At 41.3% G+C, this 19,451-nt stretch overlaps 1 protein-coding gene across 2 annotated transcripts in view; it reads left to right on the top strand.

Moving 5' to 3' along the window:
• The window catches only part of NRXN3 (neurexin 3), a 964,874-nt gene that overhangs the window by 81,114 nt on the left and 864,309 nt on the right, over positions 1-19,451 (top strand). Inside the window, exons 3-5 of one of the 2 annotated variants that reach the window (XM_064715475.1) lie at positions 3,007-3,024; positions 13,162-13,191; positions 15,502-15,513. In XM_064715475.1, coding sequence (XP_064571545.1) covers positions 3,007-3,024; positions 13,162-13,191; positions 15,502-15,513 — 60 coding nt within the window. Of the gene's footprint in view, positions 1-3,006; positions 3,025-13,161; positions 13,192-15,496; positions 15,514-19,451 lie in introns of those variants that run through there. The other variant, XM_064715471.1, reaches the window with a different exon arrangement.

Raw genomic sequence — 19,451 nt, 5'->3', positions numbered from 1 at the left:
CACAACACCAAGCCTGACAGAGCTCAAGGAGCATTTGGACAAAGCTCTCAGGCACATGGTGTGATTCTTGGGCATGGTGCTGCGCAGGGACAGAAATTGGACCTGATGATCCCTGTGGGTCACTTCTAACCCAGTGTATTTTGTGCTTTGTGAGTCTGTGACTTGCATGGCAGTTTCACTTGTATGCCACAGTGGTATTTATTGTAGGGTCTTTTGTGACAACTGACTGGCTCTGTGTAATTTTTTTTGTCTTTGCAAAGAAAGCAGTGCTTTCTCTTGTTGTTTAAAACTAAAAAGCAAGTAGTTTCACCATTTGGAAATCAGCATTTGCCAGCAGATACCACATGGGGGGGTGTCTGCAATACAAGAAATTCCTTCTGCATTTAGTATGGGAAGTAAGACTGATGACCTGGGCTGCCATGTAGGTAAGTACTGTGGAAGTGTCACAGAGATGCAAACAGTGACTTCAGTGGTGCAACTAGTGTATAGAGAAATCTTTTTGGGTGGAAACTTTACAAAAAAAGGTACAGCAAAAAACCCTAAGAGTTAAATCAGTCAGGATGGGGCATGCCTGCTCTTAGGGACATTGGCACTGAAAAAAAGACAGGTAAAAAGAAATCCCCTTGCTGTTACTTGCCATTGAGTAACTAAATTTTAGAGATGCTTATGTTAGCTTTTAGCACTTCATCATTTCCCTGGTTAACACCTTCATGACCTGTTTAATTCTCAGACAGTTAAGTAAATATTATTTCAAGCAGTGTATCAGTTACAGCCCACTGCCTCTTCTCTTACTTGCTTAGTGTGTTTATCCCTTGCTAACCCGTGGCCAGCTCTTTCCTTTGCCCCTTCTATCTGCTGACAGTTTTTATTTCCCAACCACCCCCCAGATTTCCTGCTGGAGCACAGACACCCTGGTGAGGCTGCCTGCTGTTCCAGGCCCCCAAGGGTACCCTGGACTGCAGCAGTGCCTGCTCCATGGTCAGGTGGGCAGGGAGGCTCAGGGATGGGTCAAGGACTTTTTACCTGCTTAGGATACCATTCAAAGTGGATGCTGGATTATCAGAAACATTTGCAGTATCTTATGGTAATCACTTCTACCTCTGATCATCTCTAACTGCCACTGGTATTTCCCCAAGCAGCACATCAACTTAAGACTGCTCCTGGACTTGTAAATTCTTTGTCATCATGTTCACATCCTGGAGTGGTGTTTAAGAGTCTCCTCCTTCCTTCTGCCCCTGCTATCACCTTCTTTTGCTTTCCGTCCTCAGTGCATGCATTGCTACCTGACACTTGCTTTCTTTTCCTACCTAAAAGTAATTACTTTCAGGTGAACTTTCAGTGCTTAGTGTCCTTCTAGGCCTGCCTAGACACTGGTTCTTAGGTGTAATTATGGGCTAAAAGAGGAAAGGCAGCAAATAATCCACATCAGATCTGCCATATATGTTTAGTAAAAGCTATGGAATTTAAATAAATTGATGCAACAGTCCCTCCCCTCTTTGTGCATTGTTTTATTTGGGTTGTTACCTCCTTAGAAAAGGACAGCTTGATATATGTATGATGCTATACAGAGACTTTTCCTCAAATGGTTTTGGAGTCATTAAAAAGTGATAAGCAGGAAGCAGCATGCAAGGGAATCACTCACCACTGAATGGCAAAGTGTCTCAGGAGAACAAGTGGCACCAGTTTCACAGGAACACAGTGGGTTTGGACAGGAAGGTGGAATACTGATGGAAATTGGAGGGCACACTGGGAGAAGGAGAATGTAGCCTTAGACCTTGGTGTGAAGCCAGTGCACTCAGTATGTCATGCTCCTGGATTTGTGGCAGAAGTAGTCTGGGATCTGCAGTCCAAATCATTACTGTATTTCTTGGAAGCCTTACTGCAAAGGTGATAACTCCACCAGCCCAACTCCTGGACAAGGATACAAGTTCCAGGGGAGAATGTCATCCATGGACTTCTATGGACCTGGCCTCTCTGTTTCTTTTCCACAGCAAGTTTTTTTTTTTTTTTTATTTTTTTTGAGGGCTTTCTTGTAAGGAAGATATCAATCTAATCCTATGAGATTTCATGGGATCCTCCCTCTTGGTATTATTATAAGTGTAGCTTATTCAGAGGAAGACTAAACTTGGGATGCTAAAAAAGTTATGAGAAGCATTTGGTTAAAGTACTTTCTTTGGGATTGGTGGGCTCTGCCCAAAACAGACAGTACATTCAAATATATACCTTCCCTGTTATCAATGCTATGAATTACAGAGTCTTGCTCCTCCCTTTTTAAATGACTTATTTTGAAATTTATGTGATTGATTCTGAAAAGTGGTCTTATACCACAGAGAGAAAAGGTACCAAATTACACTTTTCCTGAATTTAGCATCTTGAGAAAGACAATATGTACAGAGCTCTGGCACACTTCCTTCTCCCCCACCTCTACTACTGTCTGCAATGAAGGATGTTTTTTGGAAGATGGTAGGCAGAAAGAATGAAAAGGAATGGGCTCTCTTCTAAACTTTGGGACTATGTTGTATGTCTTACACCTGGTCATAAATTCACATGGCCCCTTATAAAAGGGGAGCAGGTTATTTCTGTTTTTCTGGAAACTTGCTTGAATTTATGTGCTATAGAAGCCTTCTGCAGGCAGGTTGGTTTTTGTTTCTCTCTTTTGCTTTTGTGTGTGTGAAAAACATAGAATATTTTAATTAATATTCTTGCAGGAACTGATGTGGCTTGGTTCTATCTGATTCCAGGAACTCTCTCTCCGGACAGATATGGTGCTGGATTCACTTTTACATGCACAGTGGAGAGGGAGCCAGTGCCTCCTCCCTTGCATGGCAGCGTGCTTGGATGCAGATGGGTGGCCTTCAAACAAACCTAATTACTTCTGGTTTTGCATGAAATTGATTTCCATGCAAGGATGCTGAGTTGCTGTGTGCATCTCTAATGGCTTTTTTTCTCTTCTCTTTCTTTCTCTTTCTTTTCTCCCTTCTGCTTGCCATGAACACACCTCGACAGATGTCAATCATATTCCAGGTAAGTGTTACTTTTGCTGAGCTGAAAGGCTGCTCCTCAAGGAGTGGTGGTAAGTTCCCAAGGCAGGTCTCATCCTGCTCCCTGCTGGACATCACAAGGTCTGGACTGCACAGGCTTTGCTGAAAGAAGGCCTTCATCATAGCAAAGGTCACAAACTTCCCTCTCCAGAGACTACATTGTGTTGGTCAGTTAAAGGGATGCTTTCTTAATGAAATTACATTGAGAATTGTTGCTTGTATTACTAGTTGAACCTGGCATTGAAAACTGCATTATATACCATTTATTTCTGCTACATCTCTGTGTAGTCTGGCATAAAATCTAGTTTAGTAATTTTCTTTCTCCTACTGCAGTCTACTCCATTTGCTACTCCCACTGATAACATGTTGAATTTCAGTTCTACTAACAAAAGGGGTTTTTGTTGTTGTTTTATTTTACATTTTTATAAACCAGTGAGTATATTTCTGGCTGAATCTGAATGTGTGATCTTATTTAGATATCAAAATTTCATTCCCACTAAAGCACAAATGATTTAAAAGGAAAAATGATTGAGTGTTTCACATGCTTGTTTATATGCGCAGTTCTCCCACAACAGCATATGTTACCACAGAGAACTCCAAACCTCCCTCCTCAGATTGCTGCTCATTGTTGAGAGGATCAGGGTCCTTCAACTTCAGCTACAAGTGTTAGATGGAGTAGGCTACTTTACTCTAGTCCACATTTTGTTGCCAATGAAACTTTAGAAATGAATTTTTTCTTCACACTTGGGCAGTTCCACCTGCTTTATCATTATGTTAAATGGAAATGAGAGCCCAAGAAAGCACCTATCATTGCCCTCACTGGAATGGGATAGTGGGCAAGTCAAAGCTCTTTTACTTCTCAGCTTCCTGTATAACTTTTGCTAAACCTAACCTGGAACGAGTTATCTGGATCTGGAATGTGTTCTCTGTTCAATTTGCTTATTTTCTACACTTGGATAATCAGATCTTGTGCATCATTTCAGAGAGATGCAGGGAGGGCCTGTCACTTGGGTATTTTCCTGGCATATTTAGCCTTTTGGCTTCTCTTATCAGCCACCTTTTTGCTCTGCTGAGACTTTCTGCATTCTGTGTGCATCTCACCCAACAGCAGGGGGAACAGAAGTGGCCGAATGGCAAATGTCACCTGGCACCCTTTGGAAAGAAAGGCTCTGTTAACTTTGATGTACAATCTTTTCAGTTATCTATGAGGCTGAAACTGTACCAGCTCTGCCCCAGTCTGAGGTGTCCAGGAACTCCTGTTTCCTCTTGTCTTGGCAGGATCTTACAGGACACACACCAAAGGTTTTGAGTTACAGTTCTCTCCACAGCATCCTGAAGATGTTGATGTGTGTGGCAGAGGAGGATGAGTGAGTTGGGAAAGCATGGCCTTGCTATGCTCTACCAGTAGGACACATGATATTATGCCAGTAATGAGCATATAATAATAATATATATCAATTAATATCAGGGACATCTCCCGGTGTACAGGAGCTGAGAGCATCACTGGTAGGAGCCCAAGCAGAGGTGGCACATTCAGTACAGGACTGTCCTGCTGTTAGTGTGGGCACCATGGAGCAGTAAATCCTTCTGCTCTATGACTGTCCTCTTCTGCCCTATTGCCCTGTAGTCTCATGATTTATATGCTTGGATGTGCATTTTTTGTTCTTGCCATTGCTCATACACATGTTGTTGTTTTCAGAACTGGTATGTGCTTTCTCATGTGGCATTTTAGTCACATGTGGATTTCTAGTGACATATGAAAGCTTTTTCATGTGTTCTGTCAATCATCTGTATATTTCCACTCTGACAGTTACCCATACCTCATTACAAGGCTCTGTCACTGTTCACTCCTGGGCAGTCTCATATCTCTGCTCCTCTCACCCTCGGGGGGGCACAGCACTGCTGTGGGATTGTGCAGTGACATGGACCTCCAGGGGGGTTTGGCTCTGCACTTCTCCTCTGCCAAGCTATGCAGACACTTTCTACCTATTTGGCCATCCAGCTATCTATATTGCAAGGACAGAGCCTCAGGCCCCTATCTAAATGGTTACTTTAACCATCTACTGTTTGAAAGACAAATTAGGGATTTTATGTGCTTGTGGTAACTACCCACAGGCAGCAGAAGGGCTGTAAAGAGCCCATTGATTAAATAAGTATTCATTATTGTTGAATAGACTGGTTCGAACTAATTCCCCACTAAGAGGAGGTAGCTGTGAATAGGCTGGGGCTGGCAGCAGTGGGCACCACAGGGTTCTGCTGGGTGCAGTTGCTCCAAGGTGCAAAGAGGTTGTTTATTTTTAAAGTAAACAGAAATGTGTACCATAAGCCTTTCCTGGCTGTGAAGTCTCTGCTTGTGCAGAAGGACACTCCAGCAACAGGGGCTCATTGCCATATTCTTCTCAAGAGCCAACTTGATCCCATCTGGCTTATTTCACATATAAAAGAAGTTTGTCAGATGTCAGCCCACCTTTCCTGCAAGTGTAATAAAACACCACCACCACGTTTTGAACAGTGCCACAGAGCTGGGATTGTTGCTGTCTGCACTCGGCTGGGTCACTGACTCAGTGTCATGTAGAGGAGAAATACCTTCTTTCACTACTTCAGTTTTCCCTTTGGGGTTATAGCTACAGCCTCACCTCTCGTTCACAACCTGGTATGAACTGCTGGGGCTGAATATTATGGGGTTTAAGAGCCTTAGTACAGAGGTTAAGTGCCTGGCTGGGAAGGGGCATGCAGCACAGACCAGAATGAATGCCTCTGTCACTTCTGCATAGTATCTGCTTCTTTCTTTGCACCTTCTATTCTTTACCAGTGGTATAGATTCTGCAAGATAAGTAGTTGGAAAAAGGCCAGTAGATCAAAGAGAAAGTTATACGCTTCTGTCTCTCCCTCGCTCTCTTTTTTTTTTTTTTTTTTTTTTTTTTTTTTTTTTAGTGGAAGAATATATCCAGGAGACAGAACTAAATATGGTTCCTTGATATTATGGGGGCTGTTACTGATACCTAGGTAGGGTGGTGTCAGAGTTTAAACAGTGCTTTTCCTATTCATATCATGCTTATTCCTATTGCAGGAGAGATTTTAAAGAGGAGGAGGCTAAGAGATTAAGTTCTGGACATTTAGCTGTTATGATTTTACTGCTGACTAGTATTTGCATATAATTGAATGGACAAAACCAAGTAGACATTGCCTGGGTAGTTCCCAGAGGAAAAATTAGTCCTGTTTACCTGAACAAATCCTTCATAAAGACACAGATATCATTGAAAGCATAAGCATATTTGCATATTTTTGATCCAGGTCTTTAATCTTCCAAATGCCTTCTTTACATGCTTCTTTCCCTTCTTCATCTCAGGTCTGCTGTTATTGTTGGTCTCCCTTATTCCATGTCATAGGGTCATGTAAGCAGTACCTGTATGCTGGCTTCTGCTTCCTTAAAGAAGAACTCTGGTTTTGGGCCATGAAAATGATGGGTTTCAGCCCATCTGAAGTTTCCTGTTTGCAGAAGGTACTAGGTCAGAGTCAGAATCCATCTGTGCCATACTGTTAGTGCCACTCATTGGGAGTTTGAGGCCAGTATATATCAGCTTAGGTTCTTCATAGGTGTCACCAATTATTTTGATTCTTGCATGCTCTTTGCACAGGTACTGTCCCCTAATGTGATTTTCTTACACTGGAATGTGAATGTTTTTGGTTGCATGCAAACCCATTTGCAAAAATATGGCAGTAGTAATCACTGGGGTGAGAGCAAGAATTCCTCTATCCTGGAAGTGTCTTTTTATGAAAGTAGATGCTTTGGAGGAATTTTAAGAAACTGTGATAGCATATTTCTTGTCTCAATACATTGGTGTTTCCTGGTAATTACTATTTTAAGGACTTTCTGACCTATGTTGCATCCAGATTGTGTTCTAAAGTTGCTGATGGGCATATTTTTTCTGGATATATCCAGTCTTTGTTTTTCTTAATCCACTTGTATTTTTTAACTCCACTGTATCCTGTGATAACAAGTCTCATTGTTTAATTATTGAAATGTGGAAAGTACTTTATTTCAGTTGTTTCTACACCTGTTACTTGAGAATTTCATTCAGTGACTTCTTTTTTTTTTTGTTTCCCACAAATAAAGAAAAATCTATTTCCTGTTCACCTGCTTTGTCTCAATTGGGGTTTTATCTCAATCATATGTATTGTCAGAGATATCTTCGCTAAGCTGAAGAATTGTATTCCACGTCTAACAGGTATTTTCCCAACTTTTGCACCTACTTGATCAGATGCTCTGATTTGCAGTGATGCACATTTTGTGGATTGGATAAAATTCATTCACTCTCAGGTCTTGCACATGCACTCTCACATTCTCTTGTGCATGTGGCCATCTTTGCGAACACTCTCATGTTTGTTTTCATACACCACCATGTTTTTAGCCCTTCCTATGCAAACACTTACAGGAGAATACTGTTTTTGCTGGGAGTGAGAGAGGATAGTATGTTTTTTTCACTATTGCTTCCATAGACTTGGAGTAAACAATTTTCTCTTTGGTTTCTGTCTCATGTTCTTATTCCTTTGATCACTCAAAGTAGATGCCATTCACCCTGACTCACTGCCCCTGATAGTGACAAAACCTATCCTGGAATTACATAGCAGAGGGAGCAAAGGGGATGGGAAAGAGGAGCTAGCACAGCTGTTGTGTGTAATTGGATTGGAAGTGGGCCTGCGGCTACAATAACAAACTGCACTCCCGGCTGGGCTCGCTGCTGGGGCCTGAGAGCAGCCCCTTGGCTGTTGTGTGTGTATTGCTTGAGCCAAACAGAGCTGACCTCCCCAGCCTGTGCTGCTGCTGTGCTGGCTTAAAAGGAAAATGTCCCATGTACAGCAGCAGCCCAGAAATCATGTTACCCTCTTGGCAGAGCTGACCTGTCTAGCAGGTAAAAGGTCTGAACTAGGCTGCTGAATGATTTTGCTTCTTTATCCATTCTTCACATCCCTTGAGATAAGAGTATTGCTGCTTCCTCTGAGTCCCATCGTTTGGCTCTGCTGGAATGTCCTCTTTTTTGATACCTGGGGATTCTTATGGAATTTTCCTTGGAGTTTTAGTTTTTGAGAACCTCAAGATACCTATTTTATGAAGGCCATGTAGAAGACAAAGATCTTGTCAACTCTGTTCCCTAATAGAAAAGGGAACTAACAATAGAGCTGGGGTATGAGGTTCAGAGTAGAGAAAAGCCTATTTCTTAAGGAGCTGCTAATTTTAGGATATTCAGAAAGGAGAGGAAAACAACAGACTCCAGTACTCATCTGGGTGCTCTTCTCTATAGTGGATGTCATTTTGTTTCTGGAGGAGTCCCTGGTTTGTATGATTTCTTTCTTCATCTTTGGCATAAAGGATTTTGTGCATGTCCTGGACTAGAGGATTTGATGTCCTATCTCAGACATACATTGCAGCTGGCCCTGCTGTTGTCTGAATGGGTCATGCAGCCTGACACCCTGAAAAAAAATCCTCTCTGGGCAAACTTGCCCCAGGGGCGATCTGGGTTGCTGCTGCCTGGCAGTCTCTTTTCCCACTCATTAAGAGCTTTTGGGCTAATAATTTGGTAGCATCATTAAAAGGGAAATACTGAGGCTGCCTGCCATAACAGAGCAATTCAGCAGTGCGTGCACACCCACGCACACGTGCACACCCCCAGATCATGGGCCCAGTAGCACAGGACAAGCTATAATTAACTAGATGAACAAGTCTATCTTCCTTTGTTGCTGCAATCACTTGTCACTCTCAGCTGTGTTTTGTGCTATCCTCACTTTCTTATGTTTTGTAGCTTTATTTTCCATTTTAAGTGCTAAGTAGTAATGGGGTGGGACGGAGCAGGATTCAAACTGTTCCTAAGGTTTCCCATATTTTCTCCTCCGCACTGAAAATTGCCCCTAGAAAACCCTTAAAGATGAGGACTGCTGTTTAACTGCATTGCTCTTTCATATCCCCTAGCAAAGTTGCCCCTAGAAAACCCTTAAAGATGAGGACTGCTGTTTAACTGCATTGCTCTTTCATATCATTGTACTCTGAAGCTACTTTTAAAAATGTCCTTCTGGCTTCCTAAGTATCCAGTGTTAGCCCTTGGTACTTTGTACAATTAGAGCCACTTAATTTTACTATTTTGATATAGAAAGCAGATGGTTTACAATTTTTTTTAAAGTAGTTTGTAATGTTTGAAATCAAGGGAGCTTAATTTTAAACTTTAAGAAAATAATACTGATTGGGTAGTAGGTTAAAGAAATGTTAAAAAACCTCCCAGACCGAAATAGGAAAAGTCAGTTGTGGCAGGCATAAATCATGGCCAGAGAGCAGAGTTTGGGTCTGTCTGCCCTCAGCAATGGACATATTATTTTAATAACAAACTGATGTTCTGAAGAAACAGACTGCTTTCTCTTCACATTACTGCTGAATGTTCAAAGAAGCTGGGCCTCGAGAGGCTGAGTACAAGCAGATGTTTATCTAAAAAACCTGTCAAGAGTTTTCTTCTGAAGCCATGCGCTTGTCCTTACTGCCACTCATGTTTGAAGTTCAGGAATAGAAAGTCACCATATTCTTGACTTGGACATAAAATTTCTTTACAGGCAGATAAGCCATTTATTCTGAGGTTTTCCTAAACCTTTTCCAGACTACTTACTACACATCAATTTTGTTGGGCAGCAGTTCTGTCCAGCCAGTAAATTATTATAAAGACGACTAAATTGGTTTAGAAAAAACATGAAACCCCTTGGCTACTAGAGCTCATGCAGATTTTTATCAGCCTTTTCCAAGTTCTGCTCTGGCTGGCTTTCCTTATAGCTGAGGCTATAATCAAAGTTTCTTGTTGAAAAAATCCAAGATTCAAAGGAAAACATGTTTCACCTGGGTTTAGGTGGAAAATCAGATTTTCTTATAGGATTGTTTTGAAATGGGATGCCTATTGGCACAAACATTCTGAAGGTAGAATATGTGAATAATCGGGCCCTAATGAGTTCATTTGTATCCTGAGCCTGCTGAAAAATTGGCTTGTCTTTTATGACTGCTGCCCAAATAGCATGGTGATAGGTGTCCCCATTGATCTGGAAAAAGCTGGTCTAGTTTGCAGGTCTGAACAATTTGTGCAGCTCTTGCATTGGTTTGTTGGATGCCACATTAGTTTCTTACAGTCCAATAGCAAGTGTTACTGCTTTCCACCTCGAGGTGGCTTTGACTTTTATGATTTGAAAATTGTTTTAGTATCCTGTCGTGTCTTGAAACTGATGTAAAGGTGAGACAATATGTCAGTTCACATTTTCCACGTCGATTTTACTCTGACTGATTTGAGGCCTTTGTTACACATGTTGCAAATGTCACAGATTTTATATCTCAGTGGTTGAAGGTTTTGGTTGTTAATGACATTTACTTGGAGATAAATACACTCATTTTCACTCTTTCTTAAAATGCAAAGTAGGAATATTTTCAGATCAGAAAAGCTAATATTTTATTTCATTATTTTATCTAGTAATGAATCTGGAATTCTGTTGGTATTCTTTGTGAAAATAAGGGTCTCTGTCTATGGACAATGTATGATACAATACTGGTTTTTTGTTCTGTCTCCAAGTCCACCCTCCTTTTTCTTCCTATTTTAGAAAAGGAAAAAAAAATAGCCATTTAGGGGGGGAGGGCATTATTTTTCATTAATCTCCCTGCTTTCATGGTCGAGTTGGGACTAGAAGATACAAGAGGTATCTTCTAGCAAGAGGTACATACAGTACCGGTTCCACGGCTGCTGTGGTATTTCACATCTATGAAGAAGCAGAAAATGCCAGAATATTTCTTAGGGATACTTTCTTCTACAGGTATTTGAACCAAGGCCAAATTAGGGACCACAACACTGTGTTTCTTTGGGGGTGTGCTCACTCCTCAGCTCAGGCAGAGGGCTTGTGGGGATGCATCTGGCTGATGTGCCTGACAGACAGGGTACGTGGCATTGGCCTTCTGGGGATAAGGACACAAAGGGGTGTTGACTTTCCTGACCTTTTGAGATTTTTAAGGCTCCTCTGTGGCTGGTGGAGAGAAAATGGATCTTTTTCTGGAGTGATTTATGGTGTTTAATGTAGACTCTTGCTTTGAACTTTCTCTGGGGGTTTCTCTTTGTGTCCAAGTGGACAAACTCCCTGCCATCCCCAGTAGCTGCACCTGTTGTTGCTGGGCCTCTTAGGTGTGACCTTCCTTTCCCACAGTGTACAAGGCCTCAGGATCCCCATTTCCACCTTGGATCTGATGTCCCCTCCCTGTTCAGCCAGCTTCTGCTGCATGTCATACTGACACCTTCTAGCCCTTTCACTTTTTTTGGCATTGGTACAGGGATTCTGTGCATTAAGGGTCCCTAACAATTATACTTTTGTCTTCCTGCCTTTTATGGTGACTTTCAAGTGTCCCTTTGATCAGACCTAAGATTTGCCTGTCAAGAATGATGGGGTCAGTAGCCATAAATAGAGACAAAAATTCAACCCACTCTCCTAGCAGAGCAAATGATTCACTGAATTATATCTTGTAAATTAAACCAGAAGTGTCCTACAGTATCAAATCTGCTAGGTTTATTTATAGCTAAAAGACCAAAAAGAATCTAAACCTATGTTATGTTTCTGATTATTTTTCTAAATCCACAATAATCTTCAAGAACATTAAGGTATTTGCATTCCTTAGACTGTACAATTATTAATCCCCTTATCTGGCTTGAAGTTCTCTGTGGGTGAACATACTCTTAGGATGATCTGGATTTTAGATTTCTTCAGCCAACGCAAAGGAAAACCATAAAAGAGAAAGGAATAAACAAATTCAAACTCAGCATGCTGCTTGTTGAAAATTCTCATTCTAATAAATTCATTTGACCTCTCAGCCTCCGTGAAATTAAAAAGTGACAGCCCTGTTTGATTAAGAAACTGACTTAAAATATGGGTGTGGGGTGCGTATGCGCATTGAAGGCCCTGCCATATTAAGTGCTATGAGAGGTAGGAGATGTGAGAAGGAATCAAGCTAAGGGAACTTGGTCAGGGAACCAAGTATGAAAGGGGTCCCTCATGGCTTGAGTGTGTAGGACTTGATTTTTGTTATGTTACTTCTGTGATGTCTTGTGTCACAAAATTGATTAATGGGTCACTTCATGCTTAAATGTCTTGGGCTTGGATATATACACAGAAATACCTAAACAATATTTGTATGAATACAGTACAGTAAACCTATTTGAAAATTGACCTAGACATAGAATTAGATTGGAACAAACAAGGTTTGTGCCAGAAAGAATTATCAGAGAGTGGAGCAGCCCAAGTAAACACTAAAGCCTCATCTGCAGAGCTGACAATGACTGTCTCTACTTAGAGGAACTGTGCTGCCTTCTGGCTTTACCTTCAGAAATGAAACAGAAGAGTAGCTTTGGCTATAGAGCCATAAAGTAGCACACTGTCTGAGGAAACTGAAGTTCTTCCCAGAAAGGGTGTGGAGGTGTATTTAAATAGGTTACAGGTGTTTTTTTTTTTAATCCTTGCTATGTCTGGTGTACTGGTGTCTAATTAGTAAGTGTGAGCAGTGTTGATAGGCTCCTAAAAATACATTATGAAGCCACATGTTCAATAATGATAGCTTTGTGTGTTTGTATGCATTTAGACCAGAGGATTCATCTGAAGCAGGTGTGGTGTGATCATGGCATCCCTTTTACTGACCACTGCAATCTTGAATTTAAAGTCTTTAGCTGAGGAGAAGTTATTTCTGTATATCTCTCCAGAGGAACGGCAGCTCACTGCAGACTGTCATTGCAGACCTTGGCTTCCATAGCCCATTTAGCTATAGTGGTGTGCAGTGCCTCTGGAGCCACCCCCAGGGATGTGCTGAACCTCAGACACAATTCTGTAGTGAGCAGCAGGTTTTTTCTACCAGTGGCAGATGCTTTCCTGCTCAGTGTGGGAAGCAGTGCCTGCTAATGTTTGTGCCCTGTGTGCTACAACCATACTTGGTCTAGTTCAAGTATGCGAGCTCCAATCCTGACAGGTATTGGACTGTGACCAGTGTGCATGGATATTACTGCTTCTTTTTCAGTTTTGTTCTTTTTCTCTTACTTCCTCTCTCTGTCTCTCTCTCTCTCTCTCTCAGGCCTCTCACACCTGATGATGGGTGAACAAGGTAAGTCCTTCCACTTTTTCTTTGTTTCTATCACTGATCATGAAGAAGCTTTGTCCCTGCTGCATTTCTGGGCTGGGCTTTGCATAACAAAAGCAACTAAACTTATACAGTGCCAGTCAAGCCATTTGCATTTTTGCCTCTGTGTCCCATGAGCTAAGGCTTCTTGTCAATCTGGGACTCAGTGGCCCAGGAGGGAGCATGAAATGGTTCCATGGAAGGTAAAAATTTATGCATCCCTCTTCCATGCAGCCCACCAACTACTTTATCTTGCCATTTCTTTCTTCTTGTGCCAGCTGTAATAACTCCCACTTCTGCTTACTAAATGTAGACCTCAACGTTGGTCTTTATTTTAAGAGTAAAATTATTACAAAAAGTATATTAATAACCCTTGTGGCATGATCCTAACTCATTATAAATCCTGAGGAAATTTGCATATAATGGCCTGCAAGTCCTGTGTCTGCAATTTAGATTACTCAAATACATACAGAACAAAATGGTTGAGAAGAACAACAGGGCTAACCCCATATTGAGCTACAAATGGGATCTAGGCCCAGATCAAAGATCACATTTTAATATTTCAGCCTGCACAGAGGTACAGATCTATAGTCTGTGACAGGATGTAATAATTAGTCCCATTTTGCACTGTGAAGATGTGGAGTAAGAAGCTGGTGAGAGCAGGCAAAGCAAGGAGAATTGTGATTCTGTTTGTCTCTGACAGTGCCAGTGTCTTACTGACACGGGTGCACAGGAGTGAGCAGCACTCCCGATGCCTTCTGCTCTTGTGAATGCAGAAGTGAAACAACTTAAGACTTAATGCAAGGTGTGTGCAAGTGGTAGTGGTATACTAAGGATAACCAGACCAAATGTTTGGCCTAGGGGAAGAAAATGTAAGTTTTGACTCTAAAGCCCGATGAGGCTTTCTTAGACTAGATGTATGCAAAATCTTTTTTGCCATTAAGTAAGCATTTATCTGAGGATAGACAGTCCAAGGAATAAGATAGTGCATAGTGCCATTGTAGGCTAAAGATTCATTATGTATCTCAGTGAAATGTAGAAAGACTTGAGACATAATCAGCTTTTATTTTATTTTTCAAGACAGATATCTGCTCTGAGGTCATGAAAGGTTAGGTAACAACCAGAAGTGAAGTAGAGGCTTACTAAACAGTTTCTGTACTGCATAACATCCTTGTATAGTAGGAATAGTAGGAAAATCGGGCTCTTTATAGATGTGTGTCAAGACCATGGTGTTTGGCATGTGGAGCATTTCACTAAACTCTGGAAAGCATTGAGCTCCTTCTGTGTCCCCACTTACTGTTCAGCTGGGCTCATGGCTCAGAGGTTGTGCTTACTGAAGGATCATCCAGCAGACAGGTCCCTTCAGCATGACCTAGTTGAGTTTCAGGATTCAGTTGAGTATGGCAAGCTGTTTTGGCAGAGGAAGGCATGTTGGAAAGTGATCAGAACAGCTGATGGCCACTTTCATTCTGAAAACCACTGAACATTTCTTTGTAGTAGTCTGTGATTTAGCACTGGATTGTGTAAACAGTTGCACTTGGACATTTAAATTACAAGTTGCAACCCAGCTGGCTCATGAAGACTTATATGACCTATTCAGGCCAGTCATCAGCACTTTCTATACTCCCTTATCTGGCAAAAATGTAAAAAGTATTGGCTTCTGGCAACTTCAGCCACCCTTGTTTATCTATAACACATCAGGGAACAGTGGCTTCTCTTTTCTTGCCAGCAAACTCACAGATATTGCCTTTTGATAAATATTTACTGTCTATAAAAATATTATGGATATAAAAATATGTAAATGTATATGTGTGAGTAAATATGCAATGTCAACATTATGTACAAATACATTAGCTCTGCTAGGTGAGATGTGTTTAGCAAATATATTACCATGAGATTTATTTTTTTCCTGTCCTAGTCTGTTGTTGCCTTTGCTGTTTTGAATTTGACGTGGATTGAGGCATATCACTGGCGTGGTATTGCATGAGCAGTTTGCATTTCTCAGTAGAAAATCAAATTAAAGCTTAACCAGGCAGCTGCTGATTGTACTGTCAGTGGTTTAAGCTTTGCGCTTTAGTTGTGGTGTGTCTCTTGTTTTTCCCTTGACATTGTGTTTTGTTGGGTTTGGCTGCTAGATAAATTTGCTTGTTTCCTTGTTTTTCTAAGTATGGCTGGTGATGTATTTTTCTGGGTTTTTTATGTTTCCTCCTTTTCTTCTCTTCTCTTTTGCCTCCTCCGTGGTGGACACCTCTCTTGTTCCTCCTCTTAACTGGATGCACACCTTCCTGTCTGTAGGTAGAAGTAAAGGTAGAGATCACATTCTTTCTAACACTTCTTTGCTTGTAAAATGTTTCTTGATGGGCAAAGTGTATTTTTATGAATGCGTTTCATATTGGAACTTAATATTTTAATTTTAAAAGTCTCTTAACAATCTTTTGTATTGAATTATGGAGGAAATATTTATTAAGATTAATGTTTTGAGGCCTGCTAAGAGATGTTATTTTCTCCCTATTCACACTAAATGTGGGCTCTATAGTGTCGGGCCATGTGTAGTTGGTGATGCTGGGGTGCAAAAGGTTCAGCCAAGGACAGAGCCACAGGCCAGTGGGCTCATCCTGCTGACACTTGCTCTAGGGTGGTGCTGCTGCTGGTAGTTTTTCTACTGGTGTTAGTGGCAGCAGAACCTGGGCATGTCCAGTACCACCCAACAATGGAGGTTTTGTGAGCTGTTGTTTCTTCCCCTGGCTCTGCTTCCCATCATTCCTGTTAGTGCAAAGGTGTTTTTCAAAGAGAAATTGAGTTGCAGAAAAGCTGCAGAGGAAGCAGAAATAATCAGCACTGCTAAGCAGAGAGGTGCATTTTCTTTGCAGCCCAGTAAAGCACAGGGCATGCTAGTCTGCTCTGGGGCTCCAACTTGCTCTTCAGCAGCTCACACCTCAGCTTAGGCATGTTGTGGGCAGTCATCCATCCCTTATCAAAACTGCCAAAAAGGCAAAATGCTGCAAACTTGCTATGGGCCTTTAGTTGGACTGGAAGGAAAAGTAAAGATTGATTGTTAAGTTAGAAACATGGCTTGAGAAAAATCTTGGTTTTGATCCTATTTTCCAATGAGAAAGATTAAAAGGTTTTGTTATGCTGAGGCTTACTCTGTTCCAATGAATATACTACTGAAAAATCTGATATATTTATTACCATGATTTGAACATGTTGGATGATGTTGCTTGTGTCCATGCCAGTAAGACACTGGGGAATGAAATGACTAGTTGTGCAGCTATGAATTTGGGAGGGATATGAGCTCAGAGGATTTGTTCATAATAACTTTCCTTGGAGGCACATGCACTCTCTGCTCAATAGTTACTACTTCTGAATTCTAGGGAGCACAAAGGCATATTAAACACCTTAATTTGTATGATTCCTTTTTCTGATGCCCAGCTTTCTTCTAACAATATTGTATTGTTGAATTCCCTGTGATGGACTACATTATGTAATCAATATTATTTGTTCTATTTTGAGGTTGGAAAAAATATTCCAATAATTAATTTCATAGTTTTTCTATTCTCTCCAAACTTGGGTGATGGAGCGTAATACCTAAGCTGTACTCAGAGCTATCTTCTCAGTAAGAGGTGAACATCAGAACATATTAATCACATATGTAGATTGTGAAAAAAGTATGAGAACCTGAAGCTCTAAGCAGACCATATAAAATGTCAGTGCCTCAACAAAGCTGCCAATAATTCAGTTAGCTGATATATGGCTTAGTGTGGTTTAAGGGTCAGTGTAGATCAGGGCAAATCTTGTGTGATGTTAGTTCATGTTCTTTTCTTGGGTGGTATTTATGCTTCAGGCCAGCCTGTGTAGGACTAAGCTGAAAGTCTTCTCCAAGGCAAATCTTCTAACTGAGCTGGTAGGCATGAAGATTATAACTTATAGTCCACAGTTAATTAATATGTACTGAAACTTAATTTATTGTGTCATTGAGTGACAATATCATTTCACTTCCCAGCTATCTGTAGTTTTTAGCTCTAGTTATAGCAAGTGACTTTGTCAGAGAACCATCAGTCTGTGTGAAAAATGGCATTCCTTTCAGAGGGCTCAGACTGTAATTTTGAACCCACACATGGCCTTCAGCTCACAGAGAAAGTGGCACCAGATGCCTTTAGTGCTTGCATGGAAGGTTCATATTTTTTTGGCATTCTTGTAGTTTTTAGTAAAAACTGGCAACAACTCTGTCTCATGTCATGTATATAGCCAAAGGATATGATGTATTTGATTTAATTTTGGATATGATGTATTTGATTTCATAAAACTTCTTTACAGCATATAGCGATCTGTGACCTTGCATTCATCATTTAAAGCAAGTGCTTGATTAGTTGTTTCCACTGTAGTAAATAGGCTTTTTCTACATCTATCCTTTTAAAAAAGTTCAGGAAATTTAATTTTTTTTTTAAATAAGTTCCTGGAAAATTGAAGAAGATGAAGTGTAGGTGTTCTGGGGTAATGGCTGGAGTAGTTGAGATACAGACAAGCACCTGGATATTACCTGCATTTTAACCTGAGCTGAGGTTTCAGGTTAAATGCATTGAGTTCTTATTTGAGGTATGGAACTGGTCATGGAGGTGAGGTAAATATGTGATGAGCAAGGACTTTTGTTTAGTTTGGCAAGAATTTCTGAATATGACTGCTCTTCTGGAGAGGCACTGGCAATTAAGGAACAATTATATTAAGTTTACTTCCCTAATGCTTCCCCACAAGTAAATGATATCAAAGGAAATGACAAATATCCAACTTTAATTTGCTACTGGAGTTAATGTGTTATCACCTTCTTACATATAATTTGTTCTCTTGAACATCTTTGTTAAGGAAATGGTGATTTGCCGTTTTGTTACCTTCCACCATGTAGGTTATATTTTACCATCACTCTTGGTTTGGATCTGACTTCTACTGAGGCTCATATCGCCTTTGAAAAATGTCTGTATTCTTGGTGGGAATCTGCTATTTTTAGTGAATTAAGTCCTTGGTCTTCTTGAAGGCAATAGCGAGTGGGCCAATAACCCAAAGAACTGAAGATTCCCTCTCTGACACAGGGAATGACCAGGGAGGTGGTTTCTGGGTGTGCATGGGACACCCTGTAGCAGCTGTGCAGTCTGCAGACTGCTGGCTCTTCTCCAAGGCATGTGGCTCCTTCCTTCCTTCCTTCCTTCCTTCCTTCCTTCCTTCCTTCCTTCCTTCCTTCCTTCCTTCCTTCCTTCCTTCCTCTTCCTTCCTTCCTTCCTTCCTTCCTTCCTTCCTTCCTTCCTTCCTTCCTCCTCCTTCCCCCCCTCCCTTCCTTCCGCCCCTTCCCTCCCTTCCCCCCTTCCGCCCCTTCCGCCCCCCTTCCGCCACTTCCTTTCTTGTGCTCAGTGTGAACTACACAGCTGCCTTCTCAGTTCCAGTATGAAGTAGGTTTCTTCTTAATTGTCAGAGAGAAGTGAAACAGTGGGATCTTTTAAAATGCATGTTGTGTGGACCAAAGGCTACTGCCAATTCTGCCATTTAATAATCAGCATTGCAAAATCAGATTATCTGCTGTGGTCCTACCTGCTCTTAACTGAAGTAGGTCTTTCAAGTCTTGGAAGGTTTAGCATTGCTCTCAAAGAATGAGGTTCTTATTTCATTGAGATGTTCAATAATACTGACCTGAAGGTAATGGCACAGGAAAAATAAAATAGCACTTGTGGGCTCGAATAGAAGGAAATGACTGGACCTTACTGATCAGGAAAATATTTTCAAGTTCTTTTTCACCAGTAATACCATTAAGATTTGTATTGGCTTGCTTCAGAAATAGCGTAGCCAGCAGGACCAGGGCAGTGGTCATCCCCTGTACTTGGGGAGGCTGCACCTTGGGTGCTGTGTCCAGTTCTGGGCTCCTCATTACAAGCAAGACATTGAGGTGTTGAGGTGCAGAGAAGGGCAGCAGAGCTGGAGAAGGCTTCAGGGCACAAATCTGATGAGGAGCAGCTGAGGGAGCTGGGGGTATTTAGTCTGGGGAAAAAAGGCTCGGGGAGACCTCCTTGCCCCCTACAACTACCTGAAAGGCCAGCCCAGCAAGGTTGAGGTCAGCCTCTTCGTCCCAGTAAGAAGAGATGGAATGAAGGGAAATGACCTCAGTTTGCACCAGGGATGGATTTAGATGGGATATTAGTAAAAATTTCTTTATGGAAAGAGTTGTCAAACATGGGAATGGGCTGCCCAGTGCAGTGGTTGAC

Source organism: Zonotrichia leucophrys, chromosome 5 (assembly GCF_028769735.1).
Source record: "Zonotrichia leucophrys gambelii isolate GWCS_2022_RI chromosome 5, RI_Zleu_2.0, whole genome shotgun sequence".
Classification (NCBI taxonomy): domain Eukaryota; kingdom Metazoa; phylum Chordata; class Aves; order Passeriformes; family Passerellidae; genus Zonotrichia; species Zonotrichia leucophrys.
This window is presented reverse-complemented; position numbering and strand designations above follow the sequence as displayed.